Source organism: Camarhynchus parvulus, unplaced genomic scaffold (genome assembly GCF_901933205.1).
Source record: "Camarhynchus parvulus unplaced genomic scaffold, STF_HiC, whole genome shotgun sequence".
NCBI classification, from domain to species: Eukaryota; Metazoa; Chordata; class Aves; order Passeriformes; family Thraupidae; genus Camarhynchus; species Camarhynchus parvulus.
In genome coordinates this window covers 40,067-51,423 of record NW_022148248.1, presented here as the reverse complement: position 1 = coordinate 51,423, position 11,357 = coordinate 40,067, and the positions used below count along the sequence as shown (strand labels likewise).

General features: G+C 48.0%; 1 protein-coding gene across 1 annotated transcript; it reads left to right on the top strand.

Annotated features, from left to right (window-relative positions):
- Positions 1 to 659: 659 nt before the first annotated feature.
- On the top strand, positions 660 to 10,855 carry SENP3 (SUMO specific peptidase 3; the record flags this gene model as incomplete). Its single annotated transcript, XM_030970038.1, has 10 exons — positions 660 to 831; positions 1,297 to 1,575; positions 2,835 to 2,946; positions 4,706 to 4,853; positions 6,208 to 6,255; positions 6,338 to 6,415; positions 7,050 to 7,187; positions 8,220 to 8,303; positions 9,224 to 9,274; positions 10,417 to 10,855. Coding segments are annotated over 10 exons (1,221 nt in total), but the record flags the coding sequence as incomplete, so codon positions are not given.
- Between the last annotated feature and the right edge of the window lie 502 nt (positions 10,856 to 11,357).

Here is an 11,357-nt window from a genome sequence, read left to right as displayed (position 1 = left end):
GGAATTTTGGGTGGAACGGTTGAGAATTTTGAGGGAATTTTGAGCGGAATTTTTGGGGAATTTTTTTTGGGAATTTTGGGTGGAATTATTGGGAATTTTTGGGGAATTTTGGGTGGAATTATTGAGGATTTTTTTGGGGAATTTTGGGTGGAATTACTGAGAATTTGGGGGGGGAATTTTGGGTCTAATTATTGGGAATTGTGGGGGATTTTTGGGTGGAATGATTGAGGATTTTTGGGGGAATTTTGGGTGGAATTGTTGGGAATTTTTGGGTGAATTTTCAGAGGATTCCTTCCATGATTTCTGTCTAATCCATCTCATTTTCTCTCTCCCCTCCCCCTCCCTCCCCGCCCCTCCCCCAGCCCATGAAAGAAGCCCCGCCCCGCCCTCACTCCGCGGGGGGAGGGGCCGCCCCTCGCCCCTCCCCCCCCTCCCCCGCTCCGCCCCCGTTCGGCCGCTCCCGCTGGGAGGGGGCGGGGCTGGGGGCGGGGCTGGGGCGGGGCCGGCCCCCGCGCAGGCCCCTCCCCCGGGGCGGGCGTGGCGGCGCGCGCGCGCCCCGGCGGCGGCTGCGGGCGCTGCGGCTGCTGCGGCTGCTGCTGGCGCGGGGCGGCCTCTGGGCGGGGCCCAAGCGCGGGGGCGGGGCGCCCGCAAAGCCCCGCCCCCGGCCCGTGGCAACCGCCCCGCCCCCGCCCCGCCCCCCGAGGGGTTCCAGCCCCTCCCCCACACCAGCAGGACATGGGGGAGGGGTCGCCGACCCTGGCCCCGCCCCCCCTTGCGGGGCTGCCGCCCCTCCCCCACCCCGAGAGCGCGGGGGGGGGGGGGGGGGTGAAGGTGAGGAGTGGGGGGGGAGGGGTTTGGGAGGGGAGGGGCCAAACATTGGGGTGGGGGAGGGGAAATTTGAGGAGGGAGGGGCTTAAAGGGGTGGGAAAGGGTTTGGGGGAGGGGCTTAAAGCGGAGGAGGGGCTGAAAATGGGGTGTGGGGGAGGGACTTGGAGTGGGGGAGGGGTTTAGGGGGAGGGGCCAAAAATGGTTGGGCAAGAGGCTCAAGGTTGGGGGAGGGGCTTAAATGAGTAGAGGGGTTTAAAAGGGGGAGGGGCTTAAAGTGGGGGAGGGGCTTCAGATACTCCGGGATATTCAAATTTGGAGGGGGGAGCGGCCAAAAGTTGAGGAGTGGTTGAACAATGTGGGAGGGGCTTAACTAAAAGAGGGCGTGGCCTAAGGTGCTGATGGGGGGAGGGGTTTTGGGGTGAACAATTCCAATTTTGGGTCTCTCACGCCCCCCCCCCTTTGTTCCAGGTCCCCTCCTGAACGGGCTGGGGGGAGGGGGAGGGGCGGGGCCTCTCCTGGGCTGCCCCTCCCCCCCCCGCGCCCCTCCCCCCTCCCAGGGCCCGATCCTGATCAGCAACGTCACCGGAGGGGGCGGGGCCGAGCCGGGGCCACGCCCCCTCCTGGCGGGGCAATGCCACGCCCCTTCAGCTTCCTCCCCCTCCTCGGCCACGCCCCCTCCGGCTCGGGCTCCGCCCCCTTCCCAGCCCAGCCCCCCCCTGCGGGAGGAGCACGTGACCTGCGTGCAGAGTGAGTGACGTCATCGTGACGTCATCGGGGGCGGGGTGTGGGGGGTGGGGCACAGTGGGGTGATGACGTCATCTAGGAGGCAAATTTGGGGCGGTGACGTCATCGGGGGCGGGGGGGTTGGGCGATGACGTCATCAGCAGCCGGAATATTGACGGGGATTTGCCGAATTTTGGGTCAAATTTGGGATTCGGGGTGAAATGTTGTAAATTTTGTGTGGTTTTGGTGAAACTCATCGGATTTTGGGTGAAATTTTGGGGTTTTGGGTGGAACTTGGTGAATTTTGGTCCAATTCAGCCACTTCTGGTGGAGTTTTGTGGATCTTTGGTTGAATTTTGGACTTTGGGGAGAAATTTAGGATGTTTGGGAAAATTGATCCAATTTTAAATGAATCCGATTTTGCGTGAAATTTTGGGCGTAATTTCGTGGGGTTTGGGTAAAATTCATCAGATTTTGTGTGGAATTTTGGGACTTTGGGGGAAATTTGCAGATTTTGGGTGAAATTCACCCAGTTTTGGGGAGAGTTTTGGGATTCGGGGTAAAATTGAGATTATTTTGGGTCAAATTTCGTGGACTTTCAGGGGAATTTTGGGTGGAAATTTGTGGATTTCGGGTCAAAATAATCAGATTTTTGGGTGGAATTCTGTGGACTTCAGGCAGAATTTTGCAGGAATTTTGGGTCAAATGTTTCAGATTCTGGGTGGAATTTTTGGCGATTTTTGGTAGAATTTTGGTTCTGTCGGGTGGAATTTTGTGGCAATTTCGTTGGAATTTCCCAGATTTTGGGCGGAATTCTGCAGTTTTTGGGTTTTGGGTCTTGATGGCGTCGCCAAGGAGGATTTTGGGTGGAATTTTGCAGATTTTGGGTGGAATTTCCCAGATTTGAGTGGAATTTTGCAGATTTTGGGTTGAATTTCCTGGATTTCATTCACAATTTCCCAGATTTTGGGTGGAATTTCCCAGATTTTATTCACCATTTCTCAGATTTTGGGTGGAATTTTGCAGATTTTGGGTGGAATTTCCCAGATTTGGGTGGAATTTTGCAGATTTTGGGTGGAATTTCCTGGATTTCATTCACAATTTCCCAGATTTTGGGCCGATTTTCGCAGGAATTTCACCAATTTTGGGCCGATTTTCGCAGGAATTTCACCAATTTTGGGCCGATTTTCGCAGGAATTTCGCCGATTCTGTTCAGAATTTCGCCGATTTGGTGTGGAATTTGGGAACTTTGGGTGACTTTTTGGTGTTTTGGCCGTTTGCAGGCATCCTGGATGAGTTCCTGCAGGCCTACGGGAGCCTGATCCCCGTCAGCGCCGACGAGGTGGTCGAGAAGCTCGAGGACATTTTCCAGCAGGAGTTCAGCACCCCCCAGAGGTGCCCGGGCCTTTTTGGGGCCATTCTAGGAATTTTTGGGCTTTTTGGGATTTTTGGGAATTTTTTCAGATTTTTTGCAGGATTTTTTGGGGATTTTTTCAGGATTTTTTAAAATTTTATTTGGGAATTTTTTTTTTTTTAGATTTTTAGGGGGTACTTTTTAAAAATTTTTATGGATTTTTGGGGGGTTTCGAGAGATTTTTTTGGGGTTTGGGGATTTTAAGGATTTTGGAATTTTTGGGGAATTTTGGGGGGACTTTTTTGGGGGATTTTTAGCAGATTTTCTGGAATTTCTTGGGGGAATTTTGCATATTTTGGGGAGATTTACAGAGGGATTTTTGGAGGGATTTCGGGGCCTCTTTTGTGGGATTTTGCAGTTTTTTAAGAGGAATTTTTTAGGGAATTTTTAAGTATTTTTGGTGGGATTTTTTGGAGGATTTTTGGAGAGATTTTCGGGGATTTTTAGGGACATTTTTTAGGAGCTTAGGAGGGATTTTTTCGGGGAATATTTTTGGGGTTTTTAGATGATTTTGGGGGGGATTTTGGTGGGATTTTTGGGTTTTTTTAAGGGGCGTTTTCAGGATTTTCTGAGGGATGTTTTTTGGGATTTTGGGGGGCGTTGTGGGATTTTGGGGGGATTTTTTGGGGGGATTTTTTGGGGAATTTTTTGGGAATCTTTGGGGCCTTGTTTTGAATGGTTTTGGTATTTATCTGATATATTTTTTATCCCGGGAGGGGCTCGGTGCAGCAGCTTTTGCAGTCCAACCAGCGGCTCCCTGGGATTGGGGAATTTGGGGGATTTTGGGGGGATTTTTTTAGGGAATTTTTGGGTGTTTTTTCAGCTGTTTTTGCAGGGATGTTTTTGAGGGTTTTCTGGGAATTTTTGGGGTACATTTGGCAGATTTTGGAGCATTATTTTATACATTTTTTGGTGCAGGAGGGGCTCAGTGCAGCAGCTTTTGCAATCCTACCAGTGGCTCCCCGGGAACGCGCTGCTCCTGGGAATGGGGAAATTTGGGGGATTTTGGGGAATTTTTGGGGGAATTTTCTGGGAATTTTTGGGGGGAATTTTGGGGGATTTTTGGGGGGATCGTTTTGGGGATTTTTGGGATTTTTTTGGGGGTATTTTTGGCAGATTTTGGAGCATTATTTTATACATTTTTCTGTGCCAGGAGGGGCTCAGTGCAGCAGCTGCTGCAGTCCTACCAGCGGCTCCCCGGGATTGGGGAATTTTTGGGGGGATCGTTTTGGGGATTTTTGGGATTTTTTGGGGGTACATTTGGCAGATTTCGGAGCATTATTTTCTGTGTTTTTTGGTGCAGAAGGGGCTCGGTGCAGCAGCTTTTACAGTCCTACCAGCATCTCCCCAGGATTGGGGAATTTGGGGGATTTTGGGGGGATTTTTTTAGGGAATTTTTGGGTGTTTTTTCAGCTATTTTTGCAGGGATTTTTTTGAGGGTTTTCTGGGAATTTTTGGGGTATATTTGGCAGATCTTGGAGCATTATTTTCTGTGTTTTTTGGTGCAGAAGGGGCTCGGTGCAGCAGCTGCTGCAGTCCTACCAGCGGCTCCCCGGGAACGCGCTGCTCCTGGGAATGGGGGAATTTGGGGGATTTTGGGGAATTTTTGGGGGAATTTTCTGGGAATTTTTGGGGGAATTTTGGGGGATTTTTGGGGGGATCGTTTTGGGGATTTTTGGGATTTTTTGGGGGTACATTTGGCAGATCTTGGAGCATTATTTTCTGTGTTTTTTGGTGCAGAAGGGGCTCGGTGCAGCAGCTGCTACAGTCCTACCAGCGGCTCCCCGGGAACGCGCTGCTCCGCGGGTTCCGCGTCAGCTACAAGCGCCACGTGCTCACCATGGACGACCTGCAGACGCTCTACGGCCCCAACTGGCTCAACGACCAGGTCCAGGGGGTTTTGGGGTGAATTCCGGGCATTTCGGGAAAATTCGGCTTTTTTCTGGGAATTTTTGGGGAATTTTTCGGGTTTTTTTTCTAATTTTTGGGGGAATTTCGATGGTTGTTTTGGGAATTTTTTAAGGGAATTTTTGGGGAATTTTTTGGGAATTTTTGGGGATTTTTTGGGGGTTTTTTTTGTAATTTTTTGGAGAATTTCGATGGTTGTTTTGGGAATTTTTTTAAGGAATTTTTGGGGAATTTTTTGGGATTTTTTGGGGATTTTTTGGGGTTTTTTTTTGTAATTTTTTGGAGAATTACGATGGTTGTTTTGGGAAATTTTTTAGGGAATTTTTTGGGAATTTTTGGGGATTTTTTGGGATTTTTTTTTGTAGTTTTTTGGAGAATTACGATGGTTGTTTTGGGAAATTTTTTAGGGAATTTTTGGGAAATTTTTCGGGATTTTTTGGGATATTTTTAAATTTTTAGGAGAATTACGATGGTTGTTTTGGGAATTTTTTTAGGGAATTTTTGGGGAATTTTTCGGGATTTTTTGGGATTTTTTTTCTAATTTTTGGGGGAATTTCGATGGTTGTTTTGGGAAGTTTTTTGGGGAATTTTTGGGGTTTCTGGGGGTTTTTCTGGGAAGTTTTTTTTTGGAAAAATTTCGGGAATTTTTGGGGAATTTTGGGGATTTTTAAAAAATTTTTTCAGACGCTTTTGGAGAATTTTGGGGGGGATTTTTGGGGGATTTTTTTTTTTTGGGGGAAATTTTTTTGGGAAATGTTGGGAAATTTTGGGGAATTTATGGGGAATTTTGGGATTTTTTTTGAGAGTTTTGGGGAATTTTTTTGAACTTTTTAATTTTTAAGGGTGTTTTTTGGGATTTTAGGGGGATTTTTTGGGGATTTTTTTGGGGTTTTTTGTGAATTTTAAAAAAATTTGGGGATTTTCTTGAAGTTTTTTTGAAATTTTTTTTTTTGGAATCTTTTAGGATTTTTGAAATTGTTTTTAATTTCTTGGGGCAATTTTGGAGAATTTTTGGATTTTTTAGAAATATTTTTTTAGGAATTTTTGGAGAATTTCTTTTGTATTTTTGGGGCTTTTGAGGGGAATTTTTTGGGGGGGAGAATCGTTTGAGATTTTTTAAAGAATTTTGGGGAATGTTTCAGGGGATTTTTTGGGTGGAATTTTTGCAGATTATTTTGAGATTTTCGGGGGATTTTTTGGGGATTTTTTGGGTGGAATTTTTGCGGATTTTTTTCAGATTTTCAGGAGATTTTTTGGGTGGAATTTTTGCAGATTTATTTGAGATTTTTGGGGGGATTTTTGGGTGGAATTTTGGCTTTTTTGGACCCCCCCAGGTCATGAACATGTACGGGGACCTCGTCATGGACGCCGTGCCCGACAAGGTGAGGGGGGGGGGCGTGGCCTGAAGTGGGCGTGTCCCGGCCGCGGTGGGCGTGTCCCCGCTAAGCCCCGCCCCCTCGCCAGGTGCATTTCTTCAACTCCTTCTTCTACGACAAGCTGCGCACGCGCGGCTACGAGGGCGTGCAGCGCTGGACCAAGAACGTGAGGGGCGGGGCCTGAAGGGCTGGGCAGGGCTTGTGTGGGCGTGGCCGGGGGAGGGTGTGACCAGCTATGCTAATGAATCTCTGTGGGTGTGGTCAGGCGTGGGTGTGGTTTTGGAAGCAGCGCTGGAGCAAGAATGTGAGGGGTGGGGCTTAATGGGGTGGGTGGGGATTAATGGGGTGGGCGGGGCTTAACGGGGTGGGCGGGGCTTTGTGGGTGTAAGCGTGGCTTGGGGATCGAAGTGATGAGCAGTCAGAGTTGTGGGCGTTGCAGGTTTGTTAAGGAAGATGTGAGGGCGTGGCCAGGTGTGGGCGTGGCCAGATATGCAAATGATCAGGTGTGGGTGTGGCCAAGTCCATTCAGATAGCATTTTGGGTGTGGCCAGGTGCACTCAGTGACAGGAGTGGGCGTGGCTTTAGAAGCAGCGCCACGCCAAAAAAGGAAATTATCATGCATTGAGGGGCGGAGCTTAGAGGGGCGTGTCCCTCTATGGGCGTGGCCAGATGTCCGCATTGCCGGACTGGGCGTGTCCCCCGATTAACCCCTCCCACCGCCCAAACCCCGCCCATTCCCCTCCTGGGGCGGGCGTGGCGGCGCGTGGGCGTGTCCCGAGCGTGGCCCCGCCCCCCGGCAGGTGGACATTTTCGGCAAGGAGCTGCTGCTGATCCCCATCCACCTGGAGGTGCACTGGTCGCTCGTGGCCGTGGACGTGGCGCGCAGAACCATCACCTACTTCGACTCCCAGCGCACGCTCAACCGCCGCTGCCCCAAGGTGGGCGGGGCCTCGGACAGGGGGCGGGGCTGCCCGGAGAGGGGGCGTGGTCGTGGGGGTTGAAATTGGAGTGGGCGGGGTTTGGTTCGATCCGTGCTCGTCGGGTACTCTGGGGGGAAATTGGATTGGTTTGGGAGTGGGAGTGGTTAAAAAACAAGAATTTGCCGATAAATGTGGGCGTGGCCTCTCAAGAAGGGGGCGTGGTCACAGGGTTAAAATTTGGAGGGGCGGGGTTTAATTTTATGCCGGCTTGTTTGAGAATTCCTGATGAAATTTAAATAATTTTGGGCTAGAAAGGGTAAAGTGGTCACTGAATGTGGGCGTGGTCACTTTAAAAGTGGGCGTGGTCACTTAAAAAGTGGGCGTGGTCATGGGCTTAAAAATAGAGTGGGCGGGGTTTAGTGTGATCCATGCCCATTGGTTGATTTTGGAGAAAATTTGGTTAGTTTTGGAATTCGAAGGGTTAAAAGGGAGGGGGATAACATAAAATGTGGGCGTGGTCTCACAAAAAGTGGGCGTGGTCTCCCAGTAGTGGGCATGGCCACCTTTGTAAATTATGAAGGGGCGGGGCTTGGCTTTTCCAGCAATTTAGAATTATTATGCAAATTAGATTAAAATTTCCATCTAAAACCGCCTCCGATCTGCAGTAGGAGGAGTTGAACAGGAAGGGGCGTGGCTTCCAAATTGTGGGCGTGGCCTCACCAAAGCAGCAATTTCTGGGGGTGTGGCTAAAGAAAAGGGGCGTGGCCAAACTCAGAGCACCTGAATGCCATTGTATTGCCTTAAAATGAACCGGGCGGGGCTTCAACGGGCGTGGCGGTGGGCGTGGCTTAATGGATGGGTGGGGCGTTGTTGGGAGTGGTGGGTGGGCGTGACTCACTAACTCAGGGGCGTGGCTTCCTATTTTGAGGGCGTGGTTTGCGTTTTGTGGGCGGGGCTTGGAGGCTGGTGGGTGGTGGGTGTGGCCGTAGGGGCCACGCCCAGTTTGGCCCCTCCCCTCGCTGACCACGCCCCCTTTGGCCCCGCCCCCAGCACATCTGCCGCTACCTGCAGGCCGAGGCCGACAAGAAGGAGCGGCCGGATTTCCGCGAGGGCTGGCGCGGCGCCTTCAAAATGGTGAGCGGGGCGAGCCCCAAAACGGCCCAAACTCACCCCAAAAACCCGCCCCAAATCCGCTCCTGACGCGCCCGAAAATCCTCAAATCAAACACCCCAAATAATCCCAAAATTTCCCAAGAATATTCCCACGAAGCTGCCCCGAGACGGGACAAAATCCGGGTTTTTGGTGCCTGAAAATTCCCCAAAAAAATGTCCGAGGTATTCGTAGAAAACCCGAAAAAAACCCGAAAAAATGGCCCCAAAAAATTTCCAGAAAAATCCTAAAAATTCCCCCCAAAATAAAAAAAACAGCCCGCCCTAAAAAACCCCAAAGCAATCCCTAAAAAGCTGCCAAAAAACCAAAAGAAAAACCTAAAAAAAATTCCCAAATATCCCCAAAAAACTCTTTAAAAACTCATAAAAATCCCCCAAAAGAAATCTGCTAAAAAGCCCCAAAAAAACCCCCAAAAAGCCCCCAAAAACCCGAAAAGAAACCTCAGAAATCCCAAAAAACACCCCTAGAAAAGCCCTAAGGAAAACCTAAAAAAATTCTCAAAAAAACTCCAAAATGTCCCCAGAAAAATCCCAAATCCCCCCCAAAAATCCCCCAAGAAATCCTCTAAGAAAACCCCTTAAAAATAAAAAAAAATCCCCCAAGAAATCCTCCCAAAAAATCTCCAAAAAGCTGCAAAAATAGCCCAAAAAATCCCCTTTAAAAACCTTTAAAAAACCCTAAAAAAACCTAAAAAATCTCCAAAAAATCCTAAAAATCCGCCCAAAAATCCGCCCAAAAAAACCTCCAAAAAACACCCCATTAAAAAAACCCCAAAAATCCCTAAAAATCCATTCCAAAATCCCCTAAAAATCCCCCCAAAATCCCCCCAAAAAATCCTAAAAAACCCTAAAAAAAAATCCCAAATTTGGTTTTTTTTCCCCCAGAACGTCGCCCGGCAGAACAACGACAGCGACTGCGGCGCCTTCGTGCTGCAGGTGGGGATTTGGGGCATTTGGGGAATTTGGGGTGAAATTTGGGGAATTTGGGGATTTTCTGGGGTGAATTTTCTGGGAATTTTGGATTTTTTGGGGTGAATTTTTGGGAGAATTTGGGATTTTTGAGGGGACATTTTTTGGGGCGATTTGGGGAATTTTTAGGGAAGATTATTGGGATTTTGTTGGGTGAATTCTGGGGTTTTTTGGGGGGAATTTGGCGAAATTTTGGGTGAATTTTTTCGGGAATTTCGGGGGCTTGGAGAGGATTTTTGGATGGATTTTGGGGAGATTTTCAAGGAGAATTCTCGGATTTTTGAGGGGATTTTTGGGTGGATTTGGGGGAGATTTTTTGGGAGGAATTATTGAATTTTCCAATGGATTTTTCAGGGGATTTTTGGGACAATTCTGGATTTTTTGGGTGGATTTTTCGTGGCTGTTTTGGGGGGAAGTCTGGGATCTTTTAGGGAGAATTTTGAGGGGATATCCAGAAGTTTTGGGGGGAATTTTTAAAAATTATTTTTTATAAATTAAATTTATTTTTTAATTTAATTTCCCCCCCAAACGCTCTCCTTTCCCCCCTTTTTCCCCCCACCCGTCCCCATTCAATTTTTACCCAAAATCGGAATTTTTGGGGGAACATTTGGGGTGAATTCTGAGATTTTTGGGGCAATTTTTCCAGAGATTTGGGGTGGATTTTATTTGGAATTTTTCAGGGGATTTTTGGGGGGATTTTTGTGGACAATTCTGGAATTTTGGGGGGGAATTTTTGGGAGAAACTTTTGAGGGAATTCTCCGATTTTTTAAAAGGATTTTTCGGGGGATTCTGGAATTTTTGGGGGAGATTTTTGGGCGGATTTGGGGGAGGATTTTTGGGGTTTTTTAAAGGATTTTTTAATGGCATTTTGGGTGGAATTCCGGGATTTTTTTAGGGAGAATTTCCAAAAGATATCCGGAATTTTTCAGGGGATTTTATTTTCAAATAAATTTTAAATTGAATTTTCTAAACTTCAATTTTAACTTTTTCTTTCATTTCCCCCCCAAACCCCCGTCCTTTCCCCCTCTTTTTTTCCCCCTTTCCCCCCCCACCCATTTGGGTTTGATTTTTACCCCAAATGTGAATTTTTTGCCCCGTTTCCCCCCAGTACTGCAAGTTCCTGGCGCTGGGGCGCCCGTTCAGCTTCACGCAGCAGGACATGCCCCACCTGCGCCGCCTGATGTACAAGGAGCTCTGCCACTGCCAGCTCGCCCTCTGAGCCCCAAAAATCCAATTTGGGGACACCCCGGATCCTTAAGAACAGAAAAAATAAAAAAAACCCCAAGAAAATCCGAAAATCCTGCGAAAAACGGCGTCAGAACGGAGGAGAAATGGGAAAAAAATGGGATTTTGGGGGGTAAAAATGGGAGGAGAAATGGGGAAAAAAAATGGATTTTTTTTTGGGGTTTCTGAGATTCTAAAGATCCGAAAATTACAAATGAAATGCGAAAAAAAAAAGCCCCAAAAAATCAGAAAATTCGGAGGAAAAATGGAGTCGGAATGGAAGAAAAATGGAAAAAAATGGGATTTTTGGTTTTTTGGGTAGCAAGGGGTGGGTTTTGGGGGTCTTGGGGGCTCCAAAAATTTGGGAATGGTTTGGATCCTGAAAAAAGCCCCAAAACAAGTCCAAAAACACAAAAAAATAATTCCCAAAAATCTCAAAAAAAAAATACAGAAAAAACCTCAAAAAAAAAAACCTAAAAAAATTCCCCAGAAATAAAATTTCAAAATCCCCGGAAAACCCCCAAAAATTCCTTGAAAGTCCCCCAAAATTCACCCCAAAATAAAACTTTTTTTGGTGGCAAACGAAGGAATTTGGGGTTGTTTTTCTTGGGTGTGGGGCCAATTGGGGGGTTTTGGGGGGATTTGGGGCCAATTTTGGGGTGGGGGAGGGGTCCAGGGAACACTTGGGGACATTTTGGGGTTTTTTGGGTCATTTTAGAGAGATTTGGGGACACTTTGGGGGGATTTGGGGGATTTTGGGGTCACTTTTTGGGTGAGTTTGAGGAAATTTTTGCTTTTTTGGCGCTTTCTTGAGGGAATTTGGGG